General features: G+C 44.0%; 1 protein-coding gene across 4 annotated transcripts in view; it reads right to left on the reverse strand.

The window, feature by feature from the left end:
- MNMIP1 (manchette microtubule inner protein 1) overlaps window positions 1-16,573 on the reverse strand; it is a 268,004-nt gene that overhangs the window by 66,395 nt on the left and 185,036 nt on the right. For all 4 annotated transcript variants that reach the window (XM_085647940.1, XM_085647938.1, XM_085647941.1 and 1 more), the window contains 5 exons: window positions 15,586-15,668; window positions 14,565-14,607; window positions 13,086-13,186; window positions 9,977-10,075; window positions 7,807-7,852 (listed from right to left, as the gene is read on the reverse strand). In XM_085647940.1, coding sequence (XP_085504066.1) covers window positions 7,807-7,852; window positions 9,977-10,075; window positions 13,086-13,186; window positions 14,565-14,607; window positions 15,586-15,668 — 372 coding nt within the window. The remainder of the gene's footprint in view (window positions 1-7,806; window positions 7,853-9,976; window positions 10,076-13,085; window positions 13,187-14,564; window positions 14,608-15,585; window positions 15,669-16,573) is intronic.

The raw sequence follows: 16,573 nt of genomic DNA on the forward strand, positions 1-16,573 counted from the left end.
ACTGCGCGTGAACTACCTCTCCGCTCATCAATCCATCATCAATGTATTTGTGGTACAGGGGCGAGGAATCAACAACCTCCACACCCACAATACACTCAGCATCTGAATATATGGTTTATATCTTGGCATTCTTTTTTTACAAGAATGCGTTTAACCAAAACCAGTATACCAAGGATGAGTTTGTGCAGTATTGCATCACCACACTGAAGAGGACTACTGTTCCCCTGAGTAAAACCCCTGGGACACACACAGGGCTTTAAGTGGGATGGAAAAACTGGGGGGGAGTGGGGGGGGGGGATCGCAAAGGGGCGTGACCAATGTAATGAAGGGCGTGGCTTAAAAACACGTATGCTAAATATCTGTGCTTAGCATAGTGTGCCACCGACTTGTATTTTGCTGTTTCTACCATTGCATCCAGATATATGATACAACAAGTAACATCTTACCTACAAACAAGTCATGACTACTGGCTTTGTCAATAGTTGTTAGTTTCATAAGATAAATAAGCAGCAACTATGACTTGTTTTATATAATATTTAAAAAGCTTCCACTTAAAGCCCTGATGACACCACGACAATGTTGCTGCTCCTGATTTTCAAAAAGAGAAATTTCAAAAAAATTCCAGAGAGAAAATGACTCTCTTTTAAAGGATTTCCCATCTTCTACAACTCACCTGGCATGACTTCATGCCGTAACTTCTCCACTTGTGAAAAGTGAGCAGTGTGAGCACGCCACATGGATGTGCCTGCTTTCGCTGCAGTATGCCAGGGCCCAAAACAGAGCCCGATGGAGACCCGTTTCGAGACCCCTTTTAAACAAGCATTGGCATAGCCAACAGGTCTCGCTTTTGGGAGCTTATAAGTATTTAGTTATGCAGCACAATATCCTTGGTGCAACAACATCAACTGTTGCATGGGTAAACACTTATAAAGTCCCAAAAGTGAGACCTATTGGCTATGCCAATGCTTATTTTACATATGCTGCCTAATGCCCCCACGTCACGTGTAGCAGTTTCAGCCATTATGGTCTTTCTTAAAATCCATCTCGATTTGCATTTTGGGACTTGTAGTTTCATGCCGTTGGAGTCAAAACGAGGAAAATTGAAGATGGCATTTATGGAAACAGAGGGTCACTTTTAAGACTGTAAAAGTCTGATTAAACGAACGTTTCGGTCACACTGCAGTCTTTAGAACATAAACCCCTTCATATAGTCTGGACAGGGGCCATGGAGGCCGGGTGGTGGAGCCAGTTAGATTGTCACAAGTGTGAAGAAGGCGCAGCTGAGGTCGTGAGGGAAGAGCTATGTACCTCAGTGCCTTGAATCTTCATTATGAAACGAGTGGCGATGGCGTCACCAGCTCCAATAACAGCAGAGCAGTTCTCGGTAGGACTTCTTGGCGCTGGCTGCAGTATATGGGGGCTTGGCTGGAGCTTTCTCTTCTGCCTCGCTGGTTGCGGTCACAAGGCTAGTGGTGGTCAGCCTCACCCTGTTTATGGGCAGCCATATTAGTCAGTGAGCAACCGGCTCGGAAATGGTTCTGCGTGAACTACGTTAGGTTCTGTGGGGGGCGGTTGGCCATAGCTCGCTGTCACATGGCTTACATTTCAATCCGTGTGTATGTTGGGGTAGCATGTTTAAGTTTACTTCCTTTTGAGAGTAAATATGTGTACTGCTGAGAATATGTATGCCAGTACTGCTAAAAGCATGCATCCTTCAGGTGGCTGGTAAACGCTCACTAACTGTAGCGCCTGGAGCCTCACAAGGCACAGGGGTTATCGCACCTCATGCAGAGACCTCCGTGTAATCTTAAAGCCACAGGCGCCATAACTAATAAAGATAGCTTAGTGGTCAATATGCCTGCTGCTGCGATGTGTGTGTGGATGCGGGTCGTTGGTTCCAATGCAGAAATACAGCTCAAGAGGCTAGCACGCCAGCTGCTGAGATGTGGCTGTGTAACTAATAATGGGTTTGAAGTCCTACAGGATAGACCCCTCCCGACCGTAAAAGATTGCTTTATCACCGATTATTTAATTGCGAAGAGACAATTCCTTCCGTGGGCTGCGCCGGGGCATTAGACGTGTGTGTAATGGCTGCCACAGGGACAGTTCACGCACGCTTGAAAAAGAACAATCACATATTCCCACCGTCACTTGATTGTACACTGTATAGCGCCAAAAAGACGCCTGGTGCGAGAGGAGCGCTAGATATCAATGATATAAAATAGACCAGGCTCTCTCGACAGTGGCGGAGGCGAGCTGCTTTACGGAAGCATCGCAGGCGTAATGCGCTTTTTTAGGTCTCGCTGAGTCAGCGCGCATGCGCTGCTCGAAGAGACTTTAGTAGGTGAGTTTTCAAAGTGCTGCTGAAGGCTGTCAGTTCCCGTGTGCACGCTCGCGTGAACGCAAGCTTGTCGCCAGCCAGCAGCACTTTGAAAACTCACCTACTAAAGTCTCTCTGAGCAGCACATGCATGCTGACTCAGCGAGACCGGAAAACTGCCGGTGCTCAGCACCGGTGAGACCCGGCCCACTTAAAGCCCTGGACACACCATCTGCGGCACTAAACTCCCTGAGAACCTCACCCTTGATGTAAAAGATGCATCTACAAATGACATACACAATGTTGTAGGTCAGATTACTTATCACATTAGCAATAACAATATCAATAAGACCATATACAGGGGCGTAACTTTCATTGGTGCAGGAAGTGCTGTAGCACCTGGTCCCAGAGGCCGGGCGGGGCCCTTTGAACCCTGATCATTGCTGTATTTCACAGTTTAATCAGCGGCCACGTACCCAGTTACTTCTTTGCAGTAGGGCCCATGACACTCTGGCAACATTATTGACACCAGCAAATATAATGTTTACTTTTTCTGTAGGTGTCGCTGAGCTGCTGCAGTTTCATACTGATATTGCAGAACGGGATGGTAGCAAGGCCAGGTCCGTCACGCACCCAGCTGTGTGCAGCCAACTCCCAATAAGGAAGGACTTCAGCCAAGGGTAGCGGTGGTGGCTCTTGAGCCAGGGTGCCACTATCATCTCCAGCTTGCTGACACGCTGAGGTTGAGAAGCAATATTTTAGCAAGCTTTTCCTCACTCTGAGTTTCAGGGGTATCAGATGGATTCTTTGGGGCTGAGGGAGTCCAAAAGGGAGTCCACAACGTTTTAAGAAGGTTAGAACTCTGGCTCCTTTTTACTGCCATTGCCTCTATCTGCACTCATCCTCAATTCTCTGCCATGTCTGGCAGGGCTTGAAGTCATAAACTAGCTAACTGCACAACCCTTAGAAGGATTATTATTGTTCCTGGAGCAACCCTAGTGGATGTCACAGACAGTGGTACTAGTGTGCTAAATTAAACTGCGCTACACTCTGTAGTGCCTAGTTTTACTTTGGGGTAGTGGGTTTGGGAAGGTGGGAGTGGGCAAGCCTTTAGGGTCTGGACCTATTCACAAGTCTCCACACTAGATACAGAACTCCCTTTTTCTAGACAGCCTTTAAGGCCTTCTCTATGTTCCAGCTTTCGCCTTCTGGCCCTACAACCACAGTTTAATGTGCCATGGTGCCCCAATGCATTGTGTCTGTCTGCCTGTTTGATCCACAACTGGATGGGTACACTTAGCGCCTTATCCTGACAGGGCGACTGCCCTCCTCCTCTAAATGCCATTTGTCACAGACCTGCTGTAATCCCAACAGCGGCACACCAACAAGGCAGGAAAAGGACCAAACCAGAACTGGTAAGAAAAAAACGGGACCCAGGCTGACTGGCAGCAAGTGCTGGATGGTGCACTACAAGGCCCACTTTTGCCTGGAGGAGAGTGGAGGAAGAATCAGAAAAAGAATAATGCCAAGACAAGCCAGCCTTACACATGCTCGGAAAGTATACCAAGGTAGGTTAGCCACGTACGCCGTGACCCCTCAAGACTTTTATGTTCACTAGAAATAAGTGAGAAGTGAATAAAACAGACAGTAGCCAACTAATCAGTTGAATGTGATTTAATAAAAAATCAATTTCATAGAATACCACTACTGAGAAACCATGTCACCTAAACTGTTCAATGGGCATTTCCCGAATAAATGGCATTTGCCATTTCATAGAAACTAATTCGTAGAATGTCTTTTTGCTTGAAGCTGGCTTTTGCATGCCTATTTTTTAAGGTGTAAATACCATGGTTGCACTCATTCCTGAACCCTAAAAACCCTTTCGATCACTAAACTCCACCCATTCCTGAACCCTAAAACCCCCTTTTTAGGTCTAATCCCCAACCATTTCAGACTGCTTAAAAGCCCTTCCCACACCCAAGCTCCACTAATCCCTAATTCCTAAAACAAAAGCCCTGACCGCCCTTAAACACCACTCATTCATAACTCCTAAAACCCCTCACTACCTCTAAACTGTACCCATCCTTGAACACTAAATATCCCTTTCTGCAACCAAACTCCACAAATCCCTGAATCCTTGAAACCACTCACCACCCTGAACTGCACCCAATCCTACCCTAAAAACTCTTCACGACCCCTAACCTCTATGTGTTACTGAACCATAAAAACCCTCGCCAGTCCTAAACTCTACCCATCTATAAACCCTAAAACGTCCCAACACCTCTAAACTCCACCTATCCCTGAGCGCTAAAGACACCTCAATACCCTAAAATCCACTCATCCGTGAACCCTAAAAATCCCTCACCACCCCTAAACTCCACCCCTTACTGATACCTAAAAAAAAATCTCACCACCTCTAAGCTCTACCCATTGCTGAACTCTAAAAACAATTTCTGTGCCTGACCTCCACCCATTCTTGACACCTAAAAAAAAAACCCTGACCTCCCCTAAACATTAGCCATTCCTGAACCCTAAAAACCCTAAGTCATCCTAAACTCCACCCAAGTTTAATGCAATGTTGGACTTTTCCTTTAATTATCTTTTCTTTAAAATGTTTCCTTTAATTTTCCACAATTATTTGTATTTGCTTAAAATTGTCTTTCCTTAAAATTGTTTTTCCATAATTTGGTTTCCTCCAATATGGTTTCTCAATTTTCGTTTTTCCATTAATTCACACTCATAAAACTCATCATCTTCTGGGTGCACACATAGTTCATTGTAAAGATGCACCAAGGACAAAGATGAGCCCTGTACAGGCAGTGACAGGTTGATTCACATAATTTACTTTTTTAACCCCTTGTGTGCACACGATGGCTCCAGGCCGTCGTGCATTACAGTGGGCGTGTGCGCACAACGGCCGGGAGCCGTCGTGATCGCGAACGCCGTTTATTTCTCCCGCACAGCGGGAGAAATAAACCCGCACGCAAGGGGTTAAAGAAATATTGATACTGTGCGGTGTGCCAAGTAGGTAGTACTGTCATACTTCACAATAGCACACAGTAGGTGAGTGTGAAGGCTGAAGGCAATTCATGCGGAGTTGGTGATGCTCTCAAGTGCAGTTGGAGGTTGAACGGCATACAATAGTAAAGGAATAAGATAGATGCTCTGGGAAGGTGTGGGCTTGTTTGATGGTACTCACAGGTATCACTAGTAAGGCTTGGTCAGCACAAAGTGTGAAGAAGAGTAGAAGTAGATGAGGAGTGCAGGGCACTGGATAAAGAAGCGGTAGTATCTCACAAAACCTGGCTTGTTGGCTTAGAAGGGGAAGACCTGTGCTACAAATTTTTGCCCTACTGCTAGTCGGAGTGACTGAAAACCCACGAGAAGAAGGGAGTTTAACTAGCTTCCTGAATGAAAGATGGATGACAGGTACTTGGACTTTATGGGGTTCATGTGTTCCAAGGACTGAGGGAGACTGCGCCGAACAGCTGGCTTTCAGGGCTGAGGAAATGGTACTTAGGGATTCTCAAACTTGAGGTTGTTTTGATCCCGTTGCAATAGTTCTTAAGTAGTGTGCTTATGAGTAAGTACTTTTTTCTCTGTATATGACATTGTATGGCTTTGGAGATAAACTTGTTATAAATAAAGCGTGTGTAAACATAATATTTTGGACAGTAACTTATGGTATCCTCCTAAATCGAGACATAACATTACGTGTATTTGTAAAGTGCACGCTCACTCAAGGGTATCTTGGCACTAAATAACAGATGTTTATTGTAACCCAACTCAATGGTACTCATTTTATCGACCTCAGAAGGATGAAAGGCTGAGTTGACCCGCCAGGATTTGAACCTGTGACCATGAGGTCGAACCCAGTCTCCTACAGTGGACTCGTTAGTCCACTAAGCCACCAAACCTGGCCTAACCAATGCCACGCTTTCCCGGAAGAAGCCTCACAAACTTACAGGTCCAGATACGGACGATAAATCCACATCAGATAAAGAAGAATTAATTTATGATTTCCTTGAAAAGTCATACAATAAATACAGAACCACTCTAACACCAGAGTGAGCAACAATGCACGCATTGAAAGTCATAATTTAAATACCCATGAACACCAGATTGAAGAACAATGCACTATTCAAAAGAGGTACTTTAGCCTTATCTCACTAACATCCGTGTATCAGCCCTAGCCAGCCTATAAACCTCAAAGTGATCTAACAACACACACCTGACTCAGGTATGTGCAGGGCTTGTGGCCTCTATCGTTTGCCTCACTTAATAAGTAACCCAACTTTTGAGATTAAGCAGGGCCTCTCCTGCAGTCACAGACATAAACTGAGGTCAACGTAGCCATACATTTGAAAACCTAGACGCAGACAAGCACTAATCCCACGGAATACATATGAATCAGTTTGTTATACAGTAGAATATGCTGCTTTTATCAGACGGCTCCTTCAAGTGTTGATCTACAGAGTGTTGTATAACATGCCCTGGAGTTCCCATCAACCAGGAGTGGAGAAGTCTTACTCACCGAGAACGTTCTTGAAAGACCATGCTGATCTGGCTCTTTCTGCAATGCATAAACCATGGCACGGCCGGAGACCGCACACAAGCATCCCTGATTGCCACAGGTCAAGGGAGGAGGGAATGATTGCGAGCCCACCAACAGTGTAACCTTGTGACCCTCCACCACAGATGTGTCATCACATAGACATTCAATGTAAACTTACGGTCATGTTTAACCCCAGCCCCAAAGTATGTCTTGACCATGCTGAGGCCTGAACAAATAAAGGACCTGAAGATCACGCACAGATCTCAGCAGTGAGCGCTTAACCCACTAAGCTTTACCAGAAGTGTGCATGGTGTCCATGTTGAGACCTCATAAAGAAGAGACATCAGGGAAAAAATAGTACCTAAGCTGTGTGAACACGCTCCTAGCGAGGTGGCCAGGCAGAAGGTCCCAAAGGTGAAGACATATTATATTAGACTGTCTTCCTAAAGAATAATTCCTATACAAGGCAGGTGTATGAAAAAGTTGTGAAATTGCTTCGTATGACACTTCTCTGTGACACGACGGTTGTGTATGCTAATTATTGCCCCCACTTATTTTTACCTGAGCCATGATCTAAACTATTGACTAATTGGCAAAGCTCTTTAATCACCAAGGTGACAAATGGTATTAGGTCTTAATCTCCAAATTGGATGCCAAGGGGAAATTCACGAGACTGGTTTCTCTTTTTAAATACAATACTATGGAACCAACTTATATAATGAAATATAACTTCAAGATGGGTGCTACTTTAAAGAGAAGAACCAGCCATTTGAACAAGTGAGTAGACACAGGGAGCAAGGTGGTTGCACTAAAGGACTTGGCCATTTCTAAAGGCCTTAAGATGTCCATCAAGTTTTGGTCAATTTCCAAACAACCATTAGATTTCCAATACATAGAAGTTCATTTAGTAAGGTATTTGAAGTGTCCCTTACCTGGCACTTTCACAGTTGATTTTCGAGCTGGAGGCTTATCTGATTGCTGCAAAAACAGAGAAAAATCAGACAACATTCTAATAAAGAAGACAACATCTTGACATGTAGGATCTGTCACAAGTATAGAAACATGGGGCTAGATGTACGACAGCCAAAATAGCGCCTCGCAAATTGCGAGTCTTTTGCGACTCGCAATGTGCGAGGCGCTATTTTGGATGTACAACAGTGTGTAACACACTGTTAGCGATTCCCAATGGGGTCGCAAATAGAGAGGCTCAGGAATATTGATGAGCCTCTCGCAATTTGTGACCCTATTGGGAACGGCAGTCACTCCCAGGTATGGTGGCCTGCTGGGCTTAGCAGACCACCATGTCTGGAACTGCTTTTAAATAAAGCTGTTTAAAAAAAAAAAATGCAGCCCTTTTCCTTAACCCCTTCGCCGCGGGGGTAATTCCTCCGCGGCGCGGGGTGCGGTGGCGCTGTGCTCGTGACGAGCTCAGCTCGTCATGAGGCACAGTGGAACTGTGCTCATGACGAGCTGGGCTCGTCACGACTCCACCCACTAATTGATTCTCCCGCACAGGCGGGGAATCAATTACGCGCAGGAGTGGCGCGACTGTTATGACAAGCCCAGCTCGTCATGAGCACAGCTCCACTGTGCCTCATGATGAGCTGGGCTCGTCATGAGCATACAAGGGGTTAAAGAAAAACTGGATCCATTAAAAAAAAAATGAAACATTTTTGTTTCATCTTATAAGGCCAGGCAGCTGTCCCTGGGACCACAGCCAGCTCTTAAAAAATATTTCCCCCTGAGTTTGTAACGGGTAAGAGGTCCCCTGGGTACCTCTTCCCTTTTGCGACCCCATTACCACCCTCTTGAAGAGGGTGGTAATTTGCAAGTGTTTTGCACCCGCACTTGCGGACACAAAACATTCTTACATAGGGTTGCGCTCGCTATTAGGAAGGGAACACCCCTTCTCAATAGCAAGTCGCAAAACCCTACTTTGCGAGTCACAAAATGGCGACTCGCAAAATAGGGTTTGTACATTTCCCATGCTGTTTTGCATGCGCAAACTGGTTCGCAAATCCGTTTGCGCATGCAAAAATGGTCGTACATCTGGCCCTTGCTGCTTGTGCGATGCTATGCAGCAGTGTGTGTGGTGTTAGTTAACTGAAAGGTTCATGCCAGAGAGACAGCGGTGGGGCATTATGTTTCTATCATGGGTTCTAGGTAGTGGACATTTAAAGGTAGGTTGGCTTGACTGGAAATAGAAACTGTAACTGACTGTGTGGTGTGCCTAAAAAGAAAGCCAAGATTCCACCCGGTCAGTCGCTTGAAGTGTCAGACGTACATCAGATCTTGTCCCAGTCCTACAGCTGTTTCAGAGGCATCTGCCCCACTGTAAATCTGTTCACCCCGGATATGTGAGCGGGTATTTCCTCATGACTGCTGCATTTGCAAGGGAGGCAGCAAGTAGTGCATTCTTCTCACCTCCATTTACATGGACTCCTGGCATAGGGTGCAGGTAGCGGCCAGGCATACAGATTACGTTAAATGCAGATTCTGATCAAAGATTTAAGGAGTAGGCTGTATGCATTGAGTCTTCCTGCTTAAATAATTGTACGGGTATGGTCCTCAATTTAACAACATTTGACTGGTGGAGAGGAGATCCGGTGGAACCAGAATTAAAGCTTATCGTGGGCTGGTTGCATATGGATCTCGGTAGCTGCTGCTAGACACACTCATTTGAGAACAGGAGGCTCATCTTTGGAGAACATTATATTAGTGTTAATGATTGTTAACCTAGTAGGCAAATCCAAAACTATTGGTATCAAGGATCCACTTTTTGAGACAGAGCATAAGACAGGGGCTTGGCCTGCTCCTAAGGACTTACAATGGTGGCAGAAAAGAAAACTGAGGCACAGCGACATTAAGGGGCTTTCTCAGGATCACACAATTGACTCACATGTAAAGACTAGATTAGAACTCCTGGTCAAAATCTTAGTGATTTTATTCGCTAGACCAGACCCCTTTCCTCAAACTCATCCTGCATGATCTGTTGGCTAGTGATAATAAGGGGAGGGACATTTCCACCCAGCAAAAGGTTGCCCTATTTTGGAGCAGTTGGGCCACTATCACCGCACACACTTTGCTATGAGTGGAGCTTACCAAGTTAGTCACAGGGGTCAGAAGCATCACAAAGTTGTCAGGGAAAAGACCTGTTTTGCCATTTAACTCTCCTTCCCACCAGCCGTCGTCTTCCGTTTCCTGTGAAGAAAATACAAACTGGTCACTCCATCCTGGAAAAAGCACTGATAATTGTATCTCCTAGCGTTAGCATCAAATTGGCAAAGCCCACACTCCCCTGCCACTACCAACAGTATACGGACTATGGATGGATTATTTATTGATGGACAGCTTATCTTCTCTCAAGTGCCTGTTACAATGTGTGCATATTGAACATGGGTTGGATGGCTCAATCTTTATCTAGCATTGTGAAAAAGCACTTCAACCCTGGTGCCTCAGCACTTGAAGCTGTCACTTGTCACCTAGGTTCACTGAGTGAAAAACATCAAAGTTGTGAGCAGATTTCTGTCAGCAACATGGCACTAATCTGTGGACTTGTGCAGAAGTGGACTGGTAACTTCCAGTGGGCCTGCCATCTAAAGGACTAGAAGCATTGTGTAAGAGCCTGAAACTTTACGAACACAGTCACAGCAAGTTCTCTGCCAGGTTATAGGATCCCATATAGGGTACGAGCAGCGCCAATGGGCCCAGTTTCTTCATTTTTATCCTGTTACTCATTTACATACACTCATATCAGGAGAAGCAAACCTACAAGTACCAAAGAGAGAAGAAGGACAATCAGGCCTGAAGAACTATTGACACACGACATGAGATTACTAGAGACCTCTGATCTCCTACCAAGGGTCACCGAAGACTCTGGTAAAAGAATCCCATTCTGTCTGTTCCAAGGCTTGCAGACACCTCACATCAGTTTCCCATGCTCATAAGAACGATAACATAGCAAATATCTTTGCAAATATATGTTCATTTATTTGTCAGGTGTAACATGCTTCGATAGCTGGAAGGGCAGATTGAGAGTGTGAAAGAAATAGGGAGGAGATTCGGGAACTGTGAGAAACAAGGGGGCATTTCTGAGAAAGTTGTTTGAAACAAATCAAAATGTGTGAAGAGATGAATCACACGGTCAGGCTGAAAAAAGGGGATGTTTCTTTCATTTTTATTTTTCAAAAGTGAAGAGTGTTCTACCCTCTTGTTACTGTTAGGAGCACTTAGCGCCATTGGATCCGAGCATGAAGGGCAGGTCTGTGGCGTCCCAGTCACTGGTGGTGAAATCTATCAATAGAGAGAAATGGGCAAGTATGGGTCTTTGGCTCATGAAGGCCTTTGGCAAAGGGACTGCACTAGAACTTTAATAACACATCATTGCCCCTAGGAGGGTCTACGTACGATAGGATCATGGTATGCACGAGCACCTAAAAGGGAGTCAGGGAAACAGAAAGAAAATTCAGGGTCTATCTAATACTCAAGATTCGATCCACAGCAGAAATGGCTTCCCTAAATGATGGCCCACAAATGACGTCAATCCCCCTACACACAACACTGGAACGCAGAGAGCAGAGCAGATGACGCTTCCCATGATACCAGGGGCTGGCAAGCTTATGGGTGGGGTCGCTGAGAGGGACATGTTACTATCCAAGCACTGTGGATCCTGACCCTTTGGGCATACTTCATAGGCAGAGAAACCTAGAGCAAGAATTGGAAGCCATAGCTGGTGGACATCCCAACTGACCAATAGAAATGGTTCATGGCTGGATATAGGTTTATTCATTTTTTTCTACATCTATTGAATTGCTGATCCTATTGGTATCCTGGAACTGATATTTGTTTCTCACGGTGTAAGCTGGATTGGGTCAGTATTTAATTGTCAGAATTGTCTAATGTCCCATTAGCCACATCTGGCTTCAGTACAAACTACCTGTAACTGGTCAGTGGGAAATCCCTTTAGAAGGTGATGAAATCTGAAAGAAAATGGCATAAGTTTGTTTTTTCAAAGACCAGCTTTATGGTCAGAGTGTACACAATATATAGTCCCTGTCTTGGTTGACAAGGAGTTTAAACAGTATACAATTGGTGAACTGAACAACCGTATAGAGTTTATAACCTTGAATTTAATTTTGCTCTCAGTTGGTACCCTGTGCAGATTTTAAAGATAAGTTTGGTGTAATTAAATGGTACCGGATTGTCCATAGACTTGGCAGTATTTTGCTTTGGAAGGTTGAAGGAATACCTTTGTCGAGGCATAAAATGCTGATTTTGAGCCAGCGTATGCAGTCCAACCTGTATGAGATGTCTCTAATCTCACAAGCTTTCAGTTTTGGAGCAAGGTATGTGGAGAGATTTTTGGAAAACATTTAGATTACATTTATAGTAGTTATAACGCTGATCTCTTTGTCTCTTGAATAGCACTGTCAAGTGAAGCAAACATTTCAAAACACAGGCAGATCTTGAAGGACAAGACGTCCATATTATTAGGCGAGGCAAAAAGATAAAGTTGTAGGCTGCTGAACTTGCAAGTAAGAGCAGTTTTACCACAGTTGAGGGTAGGGCTGTTGTAGGACATCCATCCTTGACTGTCAAAGAGGCAGACGGATGGATTTTGATTGGAAATCTTGCAAATCTTTTCTGTGGACCCCTAGGTGGATGTGATTAGTCTACACTTAGTTCAGAGTGGCATCGTCATATACTGATGATCATGAGTGGAAACCAAATGAGAATCTACAATCAAGGGCCAGAAATGGGCAGTTGAATGGGCACACTTCCTTTTTGGGGTTTAATCAGTCACGAAAGATGTCAATGACGCAGGTGCAGAGTCTGAAATGCTTAACTATTCCCTCAATCAATGCAGGGTGCTCTCGAGCTCGACGGGGTCGGCAGTACACCCGAATGGATTAGGATCGCGTTTCTTGGTGCTTAAGTACTAGCTGTTACCACTGTTACATATATTTTTGATCACTCTGTAGAAATAGTTGAGTAGAATAAGCAGGTTCACATACATTTTCTGCTTCCAGCAACATAAAGTCAACTTCCATAAGAGATGGAAGAAGTAATGACCCTGTAACATCTGGCACTTAAGAGCCCTGATCCATATTTAACACACACAAACAGGCTAATAGTTTTCCTTTTTGAGAAACATATAGTGTGCCTTGTAATCCTCCTCTTCTGCCACATGATGAACCTGTCAGCCTCTTACCTTCCTGACGACCAGAATAATGTCTCCAGTTTTGAGCGACAGCTCGTCATTGTTGGAGGCGAGGTAGTCGAACATCACTTTGCAGTACTCCTTCCTGGCACCTGGAGCACACACAAGAGGAAACAAGAGGACATGCATGGGAATGAGCCCTACAGAACATACTTTACAAGGTGCAAGTACAGGGAAGATGAGAGTATTGATCATCCTTCAACTATCTTGCCTTCTCATTGACGAAGAAAAGATACAACCATCTCTACACCTCAGCTACAATGCTGATGTAATGTACAATCCTGAGGCATATTTGTGAGTGCTTTCCAGTTGCAGGCATTGCATTCAATACCATCATCCTGTTGAAACAAATCCCCTATATCCCCTTCTTTTTCAATTAACTGTTCTATGCCAACCTTCCCATCCACTGAACTTTGCTATGCCTTCCCATTCTTTGAAAAAATCTGTCATTCTCCAAATTATGCAACACGTGCGTGCTCCCTCTCCATTTTGTCATCCTTTTCCTCTGAATTTCCCATTGATTGACCCATTCCATTTCATATGCCCACTGATTCAAATCTCCTATGGCTCCTCCCTATTACAAAAACTCTTCTACCCCCTTTTTTAATCATGTGTATCTTCTATGTTCCCTTCCGATTCAGTCAATTTTTCTATGTCCCCCTTTCAATCACCTAACACTCCAATTTGCTTTTTCCATTCAGTATACTCTTCTGTGTTGCTGCTTCCTTGTTCACTAAACCTTTCATTCTTCTTCAGGCTTACACTTTTCCTTACTCTTGTTCCGTTCATTAAACATATCTATGCCCCATTCCCCTCTTTCCCATTTTTCATGTCCCTTCCCATTCATTCAACTTTTCTACATTCACTCACTATTTACTGACTCTCTCTCATTCCACTTCCCCCAAAGCTCTCTGCCATTCTCCAACTTACTAATTCTCCTATGCATCCTTTTATTAAAATACTGCCATCATTCAGTCTTATTGAACTAAATAAAGTAGGCATTGGTGTTTTTTCCGATCCATTCAACTCTACTGCGCCCGTTACCGTTCATTGTCTATGCTGTGCGTCCTTACCCTTCATTCTACTCTTTTATGGCTCCAACCCATTCACAATTCCCATTTCCCCTTCAGTGTGCCCTTTTGTCTCCCTTTCATATTCATAAAACTCCTCGTATCTCTTTACATTTCTTTGGTCTTGTCGAATTCATTCAACTCTTCTATGTCTCATATCCATCCATTCAACTTCCCCTTCATTCAGCTCTTCTCTGCTCAATTACCATTTATTCAACTCTTTCATGCCCACATCCAATTTCTTCAAATCCACTATGCCAATTCCCATTCATTAGATATCATATAGCTAAATTCTATTAACTATACCATACATCCACCTTTCTTTTAGATCTTCTATCAACCCCTGAGTTTCCTTCAACTCTGCTATGCCCCATTCCCACCTGTGTTGCTCCCAACTTACCTTTACTGTTATTCTTTGTATTTGTGATCTCTTGAGCCGTTGACTGTAGAAATGGGTGACAATAAACATTATTAATAACAAAATACGAGAACATTGTACCCATCTGAGACCTCGGCCCACTTTGCATTAAATAATGCCCTTCCATTTGGTGAATATTTAATTTGTGAGTATTTTCTGCCAAAGTATCAATTCAAGGAAAACTAAACACTGCCCTTACGACGATTTTACTTGTGATTGGTGCTACCAAGGCTTTAATTATAGAATGATCTTTCTCAGTGCAATTTTGAGAATTCCAGCAGTATGATCAGTTTTCACAATTGCATTTTACCATCCACTTCTACACATATTCCAGAGGAAATACGGTGTATCTCTTTATATGAGAGTGGACAATTGTATTCCTGAAAGATCTTATTTCCCTGTGTTCTTTTTGTTATGGACTTCAGAACAATTCTTTGCAGACAGTCTATAAATTCATTTTTTTTAAGATTCCAGAATTTTGCACAGTTTATTTTAGTTTTTTCACAACACATCAAATCCATGCAAACTTCCATCATACATGACGAACAAACCTGCCTACATCTTATTACAATTCTACCCATCATTCATAGATTCGCAGACTCTGAAATGTTTCACTGAGACCAGGAATCAACTAGGAAATTTCAAAGCAAGTGAATCCATGACATTTCAACAGTGCAGAACCCAACCGGGCCACTTTCATCATCACTTTGATATCTGGCCACAGCCTGCAGTTCGCTGCCATTTCCTACATATTCATCTAGTACATCAGATGTATAATTTAAAGAAATTAGCGAAGCTTCAGGAAATTTAAGTAAAAATATATTAAGGTTTTGAACACTGTTCCATCAATGGCTGTTGTAATGGAAAAACAGGAGGCAGACATTCTTCTTATTTCTTACCTGTAACATCAGGTATACCTAGGTCAGTAGTAGTGGTGGGAAGCACAGATGCTAGCAAATCTCACCATTAACCGTGCACATGCTCTGCCACAAATACGGCTTACCTTGTCCTGGCCATTGGGGAGAAAGGTAGTCTCATCCAGCCGCTGGCGCTGTTTGTTGTTCTTGGCCACCTCCAGTATCTTGACTGAGTAAGAAGGGACAACGGATGTTATAAGAAGGTCTTCAGTTTATGTTCTTGTAAGGGGAAGAGACGTGGGGAGCACCATTTGTCAGCTATCTCACCTATTGATCTGAAGAGGGGGCTTGTTTATACTAGGGGTGGGCAAAGAATTCCGCTCCACTGGCGGAGTTTTGCCTACTCCGAGCAGAGTTCCAAAAAACTCTGTGAAGTGATGCGGAGCAGAGTTTTTTCTCTCGAGCAGCTCAACAAGGTTAATTTAGCGAGCGCTCACAAGAAAACAATTGTGCACTAGACCTCCTCCTGGCGAGATTTCTCAGCGCGGGCAATCATGGCGGATCACATTGAGGAAGCTGCTGCTCGAGTAGAATGTCTACTCGAGCAGAAGAAAGAAGCAGCACCCTCTGGCGTGACACATAGTGCAGTTCGTACTGATTTTTAAGCGCAGAACAAAATCCCGGTACTAAAAATCAGTGCGAGAGCACGACTTAACCAACCATGCTTCAGGTGGAAATCCGCGGAGCGCTGCAGAGTTTTTCTGGCACTTTGCAGAGTTCCGCAGAGTAGAACTCCACAAACTCCCCCAGGCCTAGTTTATACCTGTCTGTAGCCCATAATCACTAAGAGGGCTATGGAAGAGCCCATAGTGAGTCGTTATATACTTGGGACTGCTTTATTAATATACACGGTATAAATGCATCACCAAAATTCCACTGTACACTGCTCTGGCCCTTTCTCTCTCTCCCCATCCTAATATAATGTGTATATTTACTCTCTACTAAAGGAACCCATACCATTTTGTATTTATGTATTCAGTTTTATATAGCACTAAGCAAGATCCACAACAGCAGCAGAGCACTTTACAAAGAAGCCTAAGGTATACGTAAACATACATGTGTTGCATAGTGCTA

This window comes from Triturus cristatus, chromosome 3_2 (genome assembly GCF_964204655.1).
Source record: "Triturus cristatus chromosome 3_2, aTriCri1.1, whole genome shotgun sequence".
In the NCBI taxonomy this organism is placed as follows: domain Eukaryota; kingdom Metazoa; phylum Chordata; class Amphibia; order Caudata; family Salamandridae; genus Triturus; species Triturus cristatus.